Here is a 17,733-nt window from a genome sequence, read left to right as displayed (position 1 = left end):
TATTGGCAGCAGAGACACTGCAAGTGGTCAGGAGAGGTGCATATGTCACAGTGACTCTGGGTTGGCGTGTCTAAGCCTTGTAGGCTCCGGGTGAGTCAATACAGGTGTTTGGGGGTGGGACACTTGCCATTATGAGAAACAGGTCCCCTGGTTATTGCAGCCAGATTTGGAATGCTGTGAACAGGATTCCTGACTCTTGTTGCAGCCAGTTTTTCAACGAAGGTAATGACCCAAGATGTCGAGTGTTCGTTAAATTGATCAATTTCTGACCAAAACAGCTATGACCCTATTGTAGCCCCACAGCTGCAGAAGACTGCAATATGTGCCCTCGAACTCTGGCTGAACTCCAGGATTGACAAAAGTTGCCAGGAGAATTTTCTCCTTTTTAGGAAATATTATTTAAAGAAGCTTATCAGTAGTGAGGGAGAAATCACAATTAGTTGCAGGCAAATGTTTAACACAAAGAGTTTTTAAGTAACATAATTATTGAAGTAAAACCCAGTCAGGGACACAAACGTGTGAAGTTTTGTGACTTACAGCAAAATAAGAATAATGCAAAAAAAAAATTTTAAGTATGTGAAACCAAATTGTTTCTATTATACTGATGTGCCTTAGTGCATGATTTTGAGACTTTCAGAATGTGCTTTTCTGCCACAGTTGCTTTGACATCATGGTTTCTCAAGAGAGAAATGCTAGTTGCAAAGAGACTAGTGCATGCTAACTCAGCACCTCTACAAACAGCATGCAGGCTTTTGTCACCCATTATGAGGCTGTCAATCAAAGTCTAGGGAAATCAAATGTAATTTTCTTACAAGTGACATGGAATCCTTATTGACCTATCTATCCAGCCATAATACTTCACTTCCATACATGCCACCTTCTGTTTCAAAAGCTGGAATGCCTGCCAATAATTAACCAGCTGCCATGAGGAAAGAACAACGGTTTTCATTTTACATGGCTGACTTGTCTCCTGCTACAATAGGAATAATGGTCAAGGTGTTATAATACTCATAATAAATGGCTTTTGCAGTTACCAAATGTTTCTGTTTAGCCTGGAAATCAGTCTATTTACATATCTGTAGATGACAAGGGACACAATCCCAAAATAATTAGAGATACCACATTGTTGATTTTCTTAACTGAATAATAAAGACGCTGAATGCTCTAGTGTGACAGCAAATAAAAATCCCCTGGCACTTGCCAGGACTGGCTTATTCTCATCAGCTCTAATGACACTTCTTCAAAGCGGACTTTTTTGATGAGCTCTGTGTCATTCCCTATGATCCCTTTCACAACCCCGGTGTCATTCATGTCCCTCTCTGTGACATTGTGTTGCTTTATTTAATCTATACTGTTATCACTTCTGAAATTACCTTTTTAAATTTTTTCATGTATTGTCTGTCTCCCTGACTGAAATATTAGTTTCATGAAAGCAGTTTCATGGAAACTTTGTCGTATTCCCTACTGTAGCCCTCCAGCCTAGAATGGTGCCTAACACATAAAAACACCCAAATAATGGTGACATAGTTACAAAAGAAACCTACGAGTAAATTTATAGGTAATAAGTTCCTTAGCTTTGGGGATAAAATGATAACAGTAGTAAAGCATGGTCCCATCTAGTCCCTAGTGGAAGTTGTGTTCCAGATTCTCTGTGATAATGGTAGAAGGGAATCACTCAGAGGCACAAAATACAATTGATAATCTAGATTCACTTTTTTGTTGTTGTTTTATAGTTAAGAAAGGTGAAATTTAGAGAGACTTAAAAACTTGCTTGCAAAGCCATTCAATCAATAGACACAGGATCAAAACCATGGTGTTCTGACTTTTCGTCCATTACCTTTGTTATAATTATCAATCTCTTAAGCTTCAAAAAGTACAGCATTTTCTAGAAAAAAAAATAAGCTAGAATCTATTTCATTCACTTCATCATTCTCATAGGGAATGAGAAATGAAGGAAAACACTTGGATTTATAGCATAGTGGGAAATTCTTACCAGCCGTTGGATACATGTTTTCCCTTTTTCTTGCTCTTTATAGGAGGAAGGAAAAGAGGAAGAAGAGGAAGAGGAGGAAGAAAGGAAGGATAATGGGGAGAGATACGTGGGAAAAAGGTGGAAGGAGGGTAGAAAGGAAAGGAAGGGATGAAAACTCACTCTTCCATAGGTGCCTATTAGCATTCAAGGAACCCTGGCCATTCTAGTCTGGAGGAATTCAGAGACATCAGTACAGCTAAGGGAAACATTTCGGTGGGGAAGATTTGGAGAAGTTCAGAGTCAAGGAGGCAGTAAGCAGGCGACAGAGAGAGAAAGTTGCAAGGGTAGAAGCTAAGAGCTTCAACTCCTGCAAGCTCCCTATGGACCGACCAGGCAGACTGCCTCGGTGTTGAGTGTCCACCCCACCTTTGACCTTGAACAAAGACCGTGCTTCTGTGTCCTCATCTGCAAAGTGGCCATGACGATAATATCCCCTACCCCATAGAACTGCTTCCAAGATTTAATGATACATCCCATTTCGAGTACTTAGCTCAATGCCTGGCCCACACATGCCAGCTGTCGTTGTCATCTGCTCATACTCGGTGAGACACAAAGACAGACATTTCCCTATATCCTGTCGAGATTTCTTAGACCATGGGAAAATATCATCATACTTCCAAATTTGCATGTGAGTGTGAAATTTTCATTTTCAGACATTTTTCAGCTACACATTCAAGTCGCCAACACTTTTAGCAGTAGAATATTATCTCTTTAAAAGCATCATAATGAAATGCTTTCCAGATCACAATCTTTTAACAATGTTTTAAAATATTATTCTAGACACGCTGGAGAGTGTTTCAAATTAAATTAGTGGGCGTTTCACTAAACTGCAGAGCAATTCTTCCATTACCTTTTTTGCCCCTCCCCCAACTTCCTCCCAAACTGCCACTAGGGGTCAGTATGAAGACACAATTCCTTTCACTGTTGGGAAAATAGAACTGAAAATATTTCCCTGTGAAAAACCCTACGCAACACATACAATAATTACACAACTGTAGCGTTATTAAGTCCAATTGATATATCGGGTCTATAACCGGAGTTTGCATTTTTCATGGGACTGTATTTTAATTTTATATATCACCGTGGATTATTTCTATGGTCAATGTTTCTTTAACTAAAAAGTATTCTAAGTGACAAGATTACTTATTCTAAAGGAATCTGTGCATATTGGCCAACACGTATGATCTGGAACAGACGTTAAAATTTATTTTCAAAGAGTGATAGTACACATCTCTAGCCATCTCAAAGGTAGATATCCCTCTAGTGGAATGGAGAAGGGGGAGTGAAACTTGTGGTATTTTGCCAATTTTAAGGGAGGTAGGTTTTCTTCCCTTCTAAATGACTATCATCACTCACTGCACTACAGCCTTAAATGAACAATAAAATATGAACAATTTTAAGAAATAGCATTAGTCTATACTTAAATTTATAGAATAAAATAAATGAAAAGAAATGGTAAAAATAAATATACAAATACATGGCCTTCCCTCAACTCTATTTAATGGGGTGTGAATGAAAAACAAACAAACAAACACAAAAAAGTGTGCTTTCTATACACACCAGAGAGCTTTTACATTCCCAGACGTCACTTAAGGTCAGGCCCTTCCCTGACAATACTGACCTGACTGATAGGCTTTGAGTCACTGAATAAATGAAGTAACCACTGCCTTTTCTTGATGTACTTACTCTGTGAGGTTCTGGATGTGGCATACCCTTTAAACATTTTCTCTACAAATTGCCTGGCTTTCTTAAGCATGGTTCTCCATGAATAATTCTATTAGGTATTAAAATTATTTAGTCAATGTTTTATTTTTATGTTAGTGAAGAGAAATATTAATACTGATAACACAAAATGACAGGTCATCCGTATATAATGAGGACATTCAAAAGTTCCCAAAGCACTCAAACGTACATCCATATAGTTTGGGGGCATTCTGTCTCTTTCTGGAGTTCTTTTGGGGTGTACTCCTTACTGTTTCCTCACTTCCTCTGTTGTAATCCTGATCAGACGTCACACAATAGCAGGACAGTCCCTAGAGAGGAGCTCTTTGTTTCTGCTATTGTGGAGGCCAGCAGTGGCCCAGCAATCAATCAATTTTTTTTTTTTTTTTTAAGTAACCACTATTTTTGTTCCCATTTGAACTTTGTTGTGGGAAGTTAAGGAAGGGTATCAAAATAAAAAATAAAAAATAAAAACAAGGAAATGGAGATAAAAGGGGTCTCAAGATTTAGGGAAATCACCCAGTTCTTTGTGAAGATAGTACAGAATAAGAATGAAGAATCAGAATTCGTATGATCTTTATGTAAACTGTAGACTTGACTATGGATTTTCTATAACAAAACCACAGTTTTTACTTACTTATCTGTAAGTATTAAAATAATTATGATTGTTACTTTTTATATTTTTACTTTATTCATTGTTTTCCTAAAATAATTGTATATTTTGAAAAAAATATCTAGTCAATAATCACACTATTTTCTAATTTTTTCATAATTTACCAATACTCAAAATTTAGTTAGTGTTAGCAGAAAGAAATGAAAAACATTGAACCCTTTTCATTCTTGGGATAACTTAAAAACTCTCATTCTGATTGGACCCAACAGATGGCAGTGATGTTATAAATTAATAGTTGAAAATATTATTATAATATGTAAGATCTGCCCCTCTGAAGAATATCAACCAAGAATAATTCTCTCAGGTACTTGCATAAGTAATGCAAAACTTTGATATGACTAATTGCATAGAAGAGTACAGGTAAATATAACATGAAATTTAGCTGAAAATAACATTACCTCTTTCAAAGATTAACTTTTTGCTTTCCAAAAAGGATTACAAATTGAGAATTGTCAAAGAGATCAGCAGTGAATCCAGAAAGAATGGATAATGGTGTCCAAATTAATTAAATGGATTACATTTTTATTTAAAATTCATTAATGCTCCTTGGGTTGCATTTTCATCTATTTCTTTATATGGGGGTTGTTTTAGCCTTCTCACTTTTTATTTATTCACTTATAAAGTAATTTTACTTTTCTTTCTTCTTCTATCACTTTACGTACATCTGGCTGTTCTTGTCCTCTTTTCCTATGCCTTCTAATAGTTATTTTTTATTCTTATTCATTGCCTTTTCATATTTTTATCCATTTTAAGTAATCTGTATTAGGCACATAATACAGAATGAAAAGTATTTTATGTTATCATAACATGCCAGTGTTTACTCAATTCATGAAATGAGCCTCCAACTCCAGAAGGTACCCTGAATTTAAGAATTAGAAATCCATTTTAGGCACAAGATATGAGTGTAGGAGAAGGGGTTACTTTTTTTAAAATTTCATCTTCTGTCTTTATTATTATTATTTTTAATTTAACAAAATTTTCAATTACAGTTGACATATAATATTATATTAGTTTCAGGTATACAACATAGTGATTAGACATTTTATAACTTATGAAGTAAATACCCCAAAACAGAAACAAACTCATAGATACAGAGAACAAACTGATGGTTGCCACATGGGAGGGAGTTTGGGGAGATGAATGAAAAAGTGGAAGGGATTAAGATGTACACCGTGTCAGATATAAAAACAGTCACAGGGATATAATAGTAAAGCATAGGGAATACAGTCAATAATATTGTAATAATTGTATGATGTCAGACATATACTAGACTTCCTGGAGAAGGGGTTAGATTTTAACAAACAAAATTAGAATTCTCAGTTCTTAAGTGCATTTAACAAAATTAAGCTAGCAAATTATCAGGTATCTAAATGGTTACCCAATGCACCTGAAAGACATGAGCTCTGGGTGTTTTCCTCCTTCTCTTATTTAGGTGTTGTGGAAAAGCGACTTTCTCATTGTTTCTAACCCCCAAGTCTGGCCACTCTGGCTGCAGAACCATGACTGGACCTCAGTCCTATAGCGCTTTGCTAGGAAACACAGTGGAATGGACTGCTGGCAATACTCACTAATGCTGAGTTTAAGCTAATAATGTTTTAAAGACAATCTAAGTAGAAAACATTTTTTTATCAAAGTAACCAGTCATCTTTGTTGTCTCTTCTGTGTTAAATACTCTAGGAAGCTTGTTGGAAGGATCATTGAACATGGCTTATTTGTTTTCATTCTTTTTGATTGACTATAAAATCTTTTTTCAGCTCCAGTCTTCAGCATTTGGCACAAACATGTCAACTCTGACTCCATTTCCTCCTCAAAAGCATTTCCTCCTCAAAAACATTTACTTTTAGAAAGTCCAAAGTAAAACTATGTAGGCCTCAAAGAATATCCATAAAACCACTTTCATTCATGTCTCATATCCCTTACCAAACACAAGCTGAAAAAAACAAAACAAAACTCAGAATGGACAGTATATAATAGGTTAAAGAAATAGCAGCAATTAAAATTTTTTTTTAATTTAAAAATTAAATCAAATTACAAAACTAATGTTGATATCATAGATATCAAGCACCATTTTGTCCTAATTGACTTTTCTATGTTGATAGAATGGAACTGTACAGTCAGATGACAAAAATCTGTGAAATAGGTAATTGAAAGAGAAAGTCTGTTGGCAGCCTCTTTTAGAACTACTTACCATCCTAATTTTCTATGATTTTATATAAAACTGTGAAACAGTAAAAGCCAGACATTCTCACATCAAATCAAGACATCTATACACTCTGGAGGCCTATTAAAGTATTCTCGATAATATATAAATCTAAATGCACTGGAGATGGAAGTATTTTAGTGCCACTGATAAGATTTTTGCACTGGCATGATTATACTGGAAAAAACCTCTCAATATGCTATTTTCAAATTGCTATATATTATGACTCAATATTCTAGAAATTTGTGTGCTTTCATATGGATGATGATGACCCTGAATTTAGGAAATTACTGTGTAAAGACTAGCTATTAGAGGAACACAATTTTGTTTTGATGTTTATACATTTCGGCTATGTTTTTATCGTGCATTGTTAGATTTTTCGTCATTGCATTAAAATATTTGTGTGGGAGTAAAGAAAGGGAAAGAAAGGGTAAGAAATAGGTTAAATATATGATGGCAGTGGTGGAGGATTTATTTCAAGTTAGAAAAAGGTAATTTTAAACACAATACTACAAAACAATAATATACGCAAGTTAATAACTAATGTATTGTGATGGTTAATTTCATGTGTCAACGTGACTGAGCTAAGGGATGCCCAGATAGCTGGCAAACATTATTTTTTAGTGTGTATGTGAGGGAGTTTCAGGAAGAGATTAGTATTTGAATCAGCAGACTGAGTAAATATACCCCTTCTATCCCCCCACTCTCCCTACCCCTGCCACCAATGTAGGTGGGCATCATCTAATCATTGAGGGCCTGAATGGCACAAAAAAAAGGAGGAGGAAGGATGAATTTGCTCTTCTGCTTGAGTTGGGACAATCATCTTCTCCTGTCTTCGGACATCAAGTCCCTGGTTCTCAGGACTTTAGTCTTGGACTGAATTACACCACCACCTTTCCTGAATCTCCAGACTGCAAACAGCAGGTCATGGGACTTTTCAGCCTCTATAATTGTGTAAGCCAATTCCTATATATAAAACCTCTATCTGTCTATCTATCTATCTATCTATCTATCTATCTATCTATCTATCTATCTATCTATCATCTATCTATCTATTATCTATCTATCTATCTATCTATCTATCTATCTATCTATCTATCTATCTATCTTTCTATTTCCTATTGGTTCCATTTCTCTAGAGAACCCTAGCACATGTACAAGATGAGATACAGGGAGAGTATATAATTATTTTATTTATAAAAGTTACCGTCAAGAAATTCTTACTGTTTTATAAGGCAGTCTTAACTTCTGTAGAGAAAAGAATATAGACTTTGGAGTCCAACAGACCTGGGTTTAATTTCTAGCTCAGCTATTATAATAAATATTTATACCCAGGAACATTAGGTAACTTTGCAGAGCCTCAGTTTCCTCAATAGATGATAGATTATCTTGATAACTAAATTTGTCAATGAGTATAAATCACATACCATAGTGCTTAGAATACAGAGGACACTCCTTTCCAACCTTCCTTTGTAGTATTTACCATAATATGTTGTCTTAAATTGACTTTTTAAATGTTTATAGATTTATCTAAAGTTTATGCCATTTTAAAATGGATCTTTTAAGTTTTTTTCTAGATTTATCAAATGTTGTTATACAATATTGTCTTTAAGACAGCATTATCCAGTTTAATTTGTACTAGAACCTTCCACAAGAGTTAGCCTGTGACCTAAATCAAGTTGCCTGCACATTTTCCAAACTAGCCCAGAAACAGTCAAGATTTTATAATAGTCATGTGTCACTTAATGATGGAAATACATTCTTGGAAATGTGTCCTTTGGCGGTTTTGTGATTGTGTGAATACCCTAGAGTGCACTTACATAAACCTGGATGGTCTGGCTTACCACACACCTAGGCTGTATGGTATGGCTTATGCTCCTAGGCTACAAACCTGTACAGCATATTACTGTACTGAATACTATAAATATTTGTGTATCTAAATGGTATTTGTGTACATAAACCTATCTAAACACAGAAAAGTTACAGTAAAACTATTGTATACGGTGCTTTTAATCAGCACAGCAGGTTTGTTTACCCCAGCGTCACCACAAGCACGTGAGTAATGTGTTGCCCTACGACTTGACGATGGTTAAAACGTCACTAGGCAATAGCAATTTTTCAGCTCCATTATAATCTCCTGGGACTGCCATTATACATGTGCATGGTTATTGACCAAAATGTCGTTATGCAGCATATGACAGGACCTTTGCAAAACAGGCCTACCTGATGACTTATTTTCATAAAGGTTCCTGAGGTTTTCATAAAGGTTTTATCCCAAGATGGACCAAATGAAAGAATAGGTAAACTGCTTGGAAAGCCAAAGTATTAAAATGAGCACTTCTTTGACTCTGATAGCCCACACAGGCAGAATCTTTTTGTACTTACTTGGCATTTGCAGGATTGCAAGTGGTCAGATTGGCCAGGGCCAGGGCAGCAGCTTCCCTTACTTCTTCATTGTCACTTTTTAGCAACTGAATTAACTGTGGAATCCCTGCAGCAAAAAAAATGTAAAATGTGACTTTACCAACATCCACGTAAACTAGAATATGGTCACCTAAAAATGTACAAAATGGTTCCTTCCAGTTTGCTTACCCTGATGATTGAAAAATTCTTTGCTGCCTGAATTCTCACACATTGCTGAAATAGCTTGGGAAGCAGCAATTTTCGTTCCATCGCTTTCAGAACTCAGAAGGGCTACAAGGCACTTTTCAACTTCTTGTTCGTGAAAAAGTTTTCTGTTTTCAGCTTTCATAAACCAAAAGGGGGAAAAAAATCAGAATTTTTCTGCAAAAACTGTCTGCAAATATTACTACTTCCCTATCCAAAACATGACAGGAATTCAAACTATTTGCTAGCTTTAGTCACAAAGAGTCTAAACCAAACGAAGTCTATTCCTATTTAACCTTTAGAGCAGGATTCTGCACCATGAATCATGGTTAGTGCCTTTTTTCCTATTCCCTTATGTGATAGCAATGCTATGGCAAGTTTCAGATTTAGCAAGAACTATTTAACACCAATCGTGTGCCTGACATGGTGCTGTGTTCACACATCCTATCATCTCGCTAAGGATAAAAACCTATTTATTTGATGTTTATTCTAAATATAAATGCAATCTTTGAAAAATGCCTAAGATGTACTGGTGAGCTGGATGCTCAAGAGAAGAGGAAAAAGTAAAAATGAGTAATAAAGTATGATCCCAAGTCTTAAATAATAATAAATAATAATATAAATAATAATAAAATTAATAAATAATAAAATAATAAATTCCAAGTCTTAAGGAATTTATAATTTCATATAAAAAATCATAATCATCTTTTATCTTAAGTTGCAATACGTGCTGATGCAGCAAAAATTAATATAGTGATTTAATTGCTAAATTACCAGAAACTTAATCTAAACATATATTAGCATAGTTTTGTTTATTTGAAACAAATAGTTATGACTCAAAGTGCATACCATGATATTCACCACATTATAAAACACTAAATTAAAAACCAAAGTATTTTTAATGTTCTTTTTGTTCCCTAATGTTCTTCTCTTTATTTCGTTTGAGTTTTAAAAAAATAAATGACAATCTCATTACTATACTAAAGCAAATATTGCATTAAACTAAATTAGAACATGAAAACCTAATTTTTGTGTGTGTGTTCTAGCGTTAATTCTAAATAAGTTACTATTCATTAAAAAGCATGTACTAGAAAATATATGTTAAACCAAACTCAGTTTTAATGCCATAAGAAGTAACACTGACTACTTTGAAAAAAAACAGCTTACAAATAATTCCTTGCTAATTTATTTACAGTTTCTTCATAAAATTTTGTCGTTGGTTTGATTCTCCGTTAATTAACCTTTATAAAGTCAATTTACATGATTAAAATAGAATGTGTGATATGTCCTATTAGGATGTTGATATATAAGAGAACAATATTCTGTTAAAATAAAAGTCTGCAAAAAATGTTAATACTAATTTAGATTACGACATCTATATGTGCAAGTAATTCATTCCTTATACATATTTTAATTAACTTGTGTTTTTCTTCAGAAATTATCTCAACTAGGTTTGCATTTTAAAGTTAAGATATTTCTGTCTTCTTTCAACCGTAATTTTTTAAGTCATCCCTTTCACAGAAGCAGTATCACATTCAGATGCCACCATATTTGCAAATACTTTTAGCCTTTGTTCATCTGATACCTAGATGTATGCTGAACGATCTGGCCATATCTGGCACAAGCTAAATTACTCAGTTTTGTTCATTCATCTTAAACCAATAATGAACCATGTCCTGTAATCCTATCATTTTAATCCCTTGCTCCTTTCATTAAAAATTAGAATTCAAGCAGGCCATAACGGTTTCATTAAAAAAGCTTTGATTAACATTTAAATCTGAAATACGTGGCTTCTAAGATGTTTTAAAATATATGTAGGCCTTATTAGTTTTCTCTGAATAAATAAGATCTGAAACTTTTCTACAGTATCTGACCTAAAATGCTTAGATTTATAATTAACACTTCCCTAATGGCTCTAAATCAATTTTACTAAACAGAATATTCTAAGCACAGGTTCTATCAGGAAAATCAGCCAAAAGAATTAATTTGAAAAGACTAACTTTTGAGTATATAATTGTTGCATTCAAAAAACAGTGTATATGCAATTATCGCAAAGATTTTTAAAGTAATTTAAATACTGTGGGCAATTAGTTTCTCAACCCTGCTGATAGTATTCTCGAAATCCAGCTGTGTTCACCAAACTTCAAAAATGCTGATGGCAGTGTGGCTATGATAGATTTAAAAGATGAATTAGCATATTAACCAAGTACCCTCATTGAATTGCTACACCAAGAAGTATTTATGTTTTAATTATGCAGATAATAAAGATGGCAGCATAATTCTGCTACTAATAGAGGAATGTCATTCAAAAATAGTATTTGTTCAGTATCACTAAAATAAAAAGCACGAGGTTTTGTAACTGAAAATAAATCTGTATATAATGATGCTTTTCTTCACCTCTTCTCAGAAATTGCTATTGTGTCACCTCTGCTCCTGCTGAGATGTTAATGTCAGTTCATAAACCTTGTGGCAACGTGGTAATTAACACCTTCCTCCTTCTGGTGCTGGGTCAAAGGCATACTGATTTGGGCTTTCCATGGTGGTGATGCATGTTAAAACTATTCAACCACCAAACCTAAAGAATGTATTATGTGTTTGTGTGTTTCAGCTGTATTTTTGACATACAATGTCAATGGCATTGCATAACCTAGCCTACAAAAAAAAAAAAAAAATGTTTAAGCTATTTATTTTTTTAGTTACAGTTGACATTCAGTATTATTTCATATTAGTTTCAGGTGTACAGCATAGTGGTTAGACATTTCGATAATTTATGCAGTGATTCCCCCAGATTAGTCCAGTACCCACCTGGCACTATAAAAGTATATAGTTGTTGCCGCAAAAATCTTTGATGATTATAGAAAGTAAAGAAAAAATGTTATAAATGAATATCAATGATTATATTGTTCTTAACAACAGCATAAGGAGCAATATTTTTTAAAACCTAGTTATGAATGGAGTTTTCTAATTATTTTCATTATTTTAAAAGTTCTCCATGATTATTTACTTTCAACACAGAAATATTAGGAGATAACTTTGTTAAACCTGATGAATTTTTAGAGTTTATCATTGTTACTAATATCAAATAAGGCATGTCTAAAATAAAATAAGGCATGCCAGATCTAGCTGGGTCTGGCAGAGAGAGGTCAAGGCAGGTAACAATTGACATAAAAAAGGGTAGACAAGAAATACAGATAGGACCTGAAAAGAAGGCCCAATCTAGAATTGAGACGGAGGGAGAGGTAGCTATTGTGGATCTGGCCAGGTAAACAGCGTTAAAAGGTAAATAAATTCACAAAAATAGAAGAGAATAATCAGGTAAACAAGGAAGATGCCTATCTATCCTCTAGCACTGGCTCTAGGGAACAGGATATTGGTTCTGAGCTAGTATTGTGCTCTGTGCAGAGTGTGCAGCTGTACCCAAAACGCATGGCTAAGGCAGTTCCAAGTCCTTAGGGGGATTCTGCTTCTGGAGAAGCTTGGAATAGAGACATGTTTTCAAAGCTCTGTCCTTCCAATCAGGAGAGGGTTCATGCTTGAGGATTTATTGGGATATGTGGACAAAGAAAAAGCTTGAATCTTTGTGGAATCATTTATCTCTCTAGAGGCTCCAAGTCTCAAGCTTTCAGACCAGATATCTCCTAGGCTGTAAGAAAATGAAACCATCTCTTCACCCCTTAGACTTGCAGATTCACTTAACACACTTTCCTAGTGTTTGTACAGTCACCAAAAGTGGACACAGTTTAGGAAGGAAGGTAGACTATGTCAGAAAGATAGAGAATAGTTTCCAGTTGAGCAAGCTGAGTTATAAAATGTAAGCTTTTACAGGAACAGATAAAACCTGCAAGACAACAGTGAAGGATTGCTACTATCATACACATGGGCAGCTAGTCGAATGACGTTAGGGTAGATGTAAATCTCATCCCATCTGGAAAATGGTGGTTCTGCTAAGCAATGGAAATTAGCTTTTGTCCTGTGTTTGCTTGATATTCTAAAGTAGCAGGTCAGACTACCTGAGTTCACGTACAGCTTTTTGCTTTAACCTACAATACCAAGGATAGATGAAGGCTATGCTTTAAGAAAACTAGTAGTATATTTAAAGCAGAATAGGCTATACTAGGTTAAAGCATGAGAAAGTACATTTTAAAATGTCTTACAGGAAGATGTAAAAACCAGTTATCTTATAGAAACCTCAAAAAGCAACAGAATTAGAAAATTTGATTTTTCCTTTGAGCCTAGCCATTTGAAGAATGTGGATACCAACAGGTCAAAATAGGATTTTCAAAATCAGAATTCAGACTAAAGGCCTAAACCAGAGCAAATATGTACAAAAATTGTGGTCTAACATAAGTTATATGCTCCACAGCACAATGGATCTGAGCAAGAACAAACTGATAACCAATGGCCATATGATAGTACGGACGAATCTCTGATTCCAAGCTAAGGCATCTAGACTTGATCCTGTTTATTCTAGTCCAACAGTTAGGGACTTGGAGCCCATGGATCCTGAAGGCATAGACGGGTTCCAGCAGTCCACAAACGCCCTGAAATTATATGCAGAATGTTGTGCATATCTGCATTTGGTGGGGGGAGAGGGGAAAACTTTTTCATCATATTTTCAAAGAAATTACAGACTCCTCAAAAGTTGAGTTCGGGTAATATAGTTTGATGTTCTTGGAAGTCATCAGAAATATAGGCAAGAAGTCAGAAGACAGGTCATAATTAGATACAGATTTGGGATTCATAAGCAAAGAAGCCAGCTGAAACGTCAGTCACAAGTGAGATTCTCAGGGAGACAAGACAGAAGATAGGGAAGGCAAGTTTAATACTGACATGATAGGTGAATGCGAGGTAAAGTCAAAAGGTGGGTCTGATGATTAGAATCGTCATCAGAGAAGATGGGTATTGTGGTGATCAAGGGATAAAAGAGTTTTCCGGAGGAGGGGGCTATCAACAGTGTGGAACGCCACAAAGAGATCAAGTAAGGAAAAGACTGAAGATGTATCTGTAGGGTTTGGGAGTTGGGAGGTCAAGGTCAAATTCTACAAGGACTGTTTTTGTGGAATGGTGCAAGCAGAAGTCACATGCAGGAGGCTGATGGAGATAAGATGAAGATGTGGAGTTATTTAAAATTGATTAGTTTTTCAAAGAGGTTGATGAAGAAGAAAAGGAGGAAAAAAAAGGCCGTGAGCAGGGACAAAAGAGGAAGAAACAAATTTCCATAAACTACATGTGGTCAATGAACAATTATAGGCGAGATCGGGTGCGTTCAGGGTGGTATGGCCGATGACTGGATTAAGAAACTGTGGTACATTTATACAATGGAGTATTACGCAGCCATAAAGAAGAAAGAAATCTTACCATTTGCAACAACATGGATGGACCTAGAGAACATTATGTTAAGTGAAATAAGTCAGACAGAGAAAGACAAATACCATATGATCTCACTTATTTGCGGATTCTAAAGAAAAGAATAAGTGAATGAACTAATCAGAAACAGTTTTGGAGACAAAGAGGAAAAACTGAGGGTTGCTAGATGGGCGGGAGGGGTGGGGGGTGGGGGGGAGGGTGAGGGGATTGGAGGGCAGTCGGTGACCACAGGATGGCCACGGGTTTGAAAATTAATCTGGGGAACGTAATTTGGTGGTTACCAGAGGGTAAGGGGGTTGGGGGGTGGGGGATGAGGGTGAGGGGGATCAAATGTATGGTGATGGAAGGGGAGCTGACTCTGGGTGGTGAACACACAGTGTGATTTATGGATGATGTGATACAGAATTGCACACCTGAAATCTATCTAATTTTACTAACAATTGTCACCCCAATAAATTAAAAAAAAAAATTATAGGCTCCTCAGAATGCTCCAAACTTTTATCAACTTCCTCCTATATAACCAGTGGGACCAGGAGAAAATAGCATGTTAGTTCTGCAATGCCACATTAGAGAGAAGCCTTATCATCATCCAAAACTGGGCTAGAGGATTCCATTGCTTTCTCAATTGATGGGGAAATAGGCTAAAGGCACCACATAAGCCTTGTCTATCAAAACCAGGCCTTGGCAGAGCACTCCTCATTCCATGGTGAAGAAAACATTAAAAACCAAAATGATGAAAGAGTGTGTGATAGTTGTGGAAGAAAGAGAACAGAGATGGTCTAAAGATAATAAATAGTCCTGGGGCAAAATATTAAATTGAACAAAAACAATAATAAAAAGTATAATAGAAAATATTGTTTCCTTAGGAAAAATAAAACATGATTCTGGAGATCAAAAGGCTTTATCAGCAGACAGAGAGAGTCTCAGACACATTTTCGCAAAATTTTTGAACCATAGGATAAAGGGTTCTACCCAAATACAAAAAGAAAGCATCTTATATACAAAAGAATGGAAATCAGATTCAGACTCCACAAAAGCAAGGTTCACAGAAATTTGAGATAATGTTACAACACAAGAATTCTAAACCCAACTGAACGGTCATATAAGTATGATGGCAACAAACGTTCACAGGTCCTCTTGGAAAAGTACACTACTCTTGACTATTCCTGAATAAATATACTCTGATTAATTGAGAGATGAATCAAAATGAAATCTTAAGAATGGGTATGTTTTATTGTGACAAATTTATAATGTACACTGAAACAGATCTGATATGTAAATAACTCTAAATGGTAAGTGTGGATGAAATTGAATGTAATGGCAAAGTAATTCTTAAAAAAGAGGTTTATATAGATTTTAGTGAGGAGAATCTATAGCCCTCTATGAAACTTATAAATATCAGGAAAGGGAAGAATTATGGAAGTAAAATATCATAACTTTCTCTTTAAAATAACCATTTATTTTTTAATAATTTATGTAACAAACAAGAAAGAAAGAAAAAGAGAAAGAAAGAAAACAAAGGAGATAGCATAGAAAAAACAGAAAGCATAAAACATGATGTCATAAATAAGGCCAAATAAAATAGTTGTAAAAATAAATCTAACAATGTTTCATCACCCTGTGTTTGGATCTAGTGGTAGTGAAGATTTCTCAATTTTGCTAATTCGTAGGGACCTCACCATCCTTTGTTTGCTCCCTTAAACCTAGCTGTACTTCTGAAAGTAATTTCTTCATTTATCTCTTTAATTAACCATCAGGAGTTTACAGAGCTGTTTTTTGCCAAGACCATGTTTGGTAACACATGGCAATCTTAATATTAAATTAGAATTTAAAGTTGATAAGCAGTAAGTGAAGTTTTTTTAAAAAAATCAGTAGTGGAGATAAAACAGTATTAAATAAATCAGAATTAGTTAAAATAAAATTACAAGAGAAAAATAAACAAATAACGTAGTGGAAAACTTAACATACCACTCTTCATCTGTGACAGATCAAAGTAAATTAAAAATAAAGACAAAAAGAACTGTACAATATAATTTAGAAAGTTGAACTAAATTTTCTAAATATTTGTTAAGTAGTAAGCAAGGAGTATACCTTTTCAAGACTTCATAGAACACTGTATACATTGATCAGTGAAAATGCAATATTATCCTTGAAGCAAATTTTGCATTTTTAAACTATAAATAAAAAATGTTAGTATTTAAAATCAAAGAACTTTAGCTCTGGTCCTGACTGAGAAATGGGATCTGGGGTTCACTAATCCTCAAAGGATTAGCCCAATGTGCTGACATGGTCAAAAGGCTGACTAAAACACTAGATTCATAAGACTGAATATGAAAATAACTCATAAAATGATGGTGCATGTTTTTAAAATGCTGTTCATACTTATCACCACATTTCAAGGAGGGTATCATGAACAACAGAAAGTCCAGAAAAGTAAGAGAATGATTACAGGATAGCCTGAGGATGTGATTTATGGGGAGAGACTAGATAAGATAAGGATTCTTCAGTCTGAAAAACTGATGGTTGAGGGAATGTGAAAAAAAAATCACAAAGGGTATAGATTAAATAAATACAGATTTAGTCATTAGATTCTAAAATAAAGGGCGAGGAAATACAATTTGGAACTGGAATGTAGTCATTTTAGAACTATATGGAAGTAGATTCATAAAACATTAAGTGCCAGATGGGACTTAGATACTATCTGGTCAAAATTCTTTGTGTTACAAATAAAGGATGGATTTCAACAAATGGTGCTGGGAGCACTGGGTATTTCCGTGCAAAAGAATGAAGTTAGACACTTACCTTACACCATATACAAAAACAATTCAAAATAGATCAAAGAGCTAAATGTAAGACCTAAATGTACAGTTTCTTCCAAACTGTAACACTATTGGAAGAAAACATAGGGGAAGAGCTTCATGACATTGGATTTAATGTCAGTAATGATTTATTGGATTTGGTACCCAAAGCACAGGCAAAAAAGGAAAAACATAGATAAATCGGACAACATCGATATTAAAAACTGTGCATCAAAGGACACACTAGAGTGAAAGGGCAACCCACAGAAGGGCAGAAACGATTTGCAGATCATTATCTAGTAAGGAGTTAGTATCCGGAATATATGAAGAACTC

The 17,733-nt window shown here is 34.9% G+C and overlaps 1 protein-coding gene across 6 annotated transcripts in view; it reads right to left on the bottom strand.

The window, feature by feature from the left end:
* Positions 1-17,733, bottom strand: part of ARMC3 (armadillo repeat containing 3) — a 104,106-nt gene that overhangs the window by 44,863 nt on the left and 41,510 nt on the right. For all 6 annotated transcript variants that reach the window (XM_033100504.1, XM_033100503.1, XM_033100502.1 and 3 more), the window contains 2 exons: positions 9,220-9,372; positions 9,013-9,118 (listed from right to left, as the gene is read on the bottom strand). In XM_033100504.1, the coding sequence (XP_032956395.1) occupies positions 9,013-9,118; positions 9,220-9,372 (259 nt within the window). The remainder of the gene's footprint in view (positions 1-9,012; positions 9,119-9,219; positions 9,373-17,733) is intronic.

Source organism: Rhinolophus ferrumequinum (assembly GCF_004115265.2).
Source record: "Rhinolophus ferrumequinum isolate MPI-CBG mRhiFer1 chromosome 5 unlocalized genomic scaffold, mRhiFer1_v1.p scaffold_110_arrow_ctg1, whole genome shotgun sequence".
Taxonomy (NCBI): domain Eukaryota; kingdom Metazoa; phylum Chordata; class Mammalia; order Chiroptera; family Rhinolophidae; genus Rhinolophus; species Rhinolophus ferrumequinum.
Note: the sequence above shows the minus strand (reverse complement) of the source record. Positions and strands in the feature narration are given on the sequence as shown.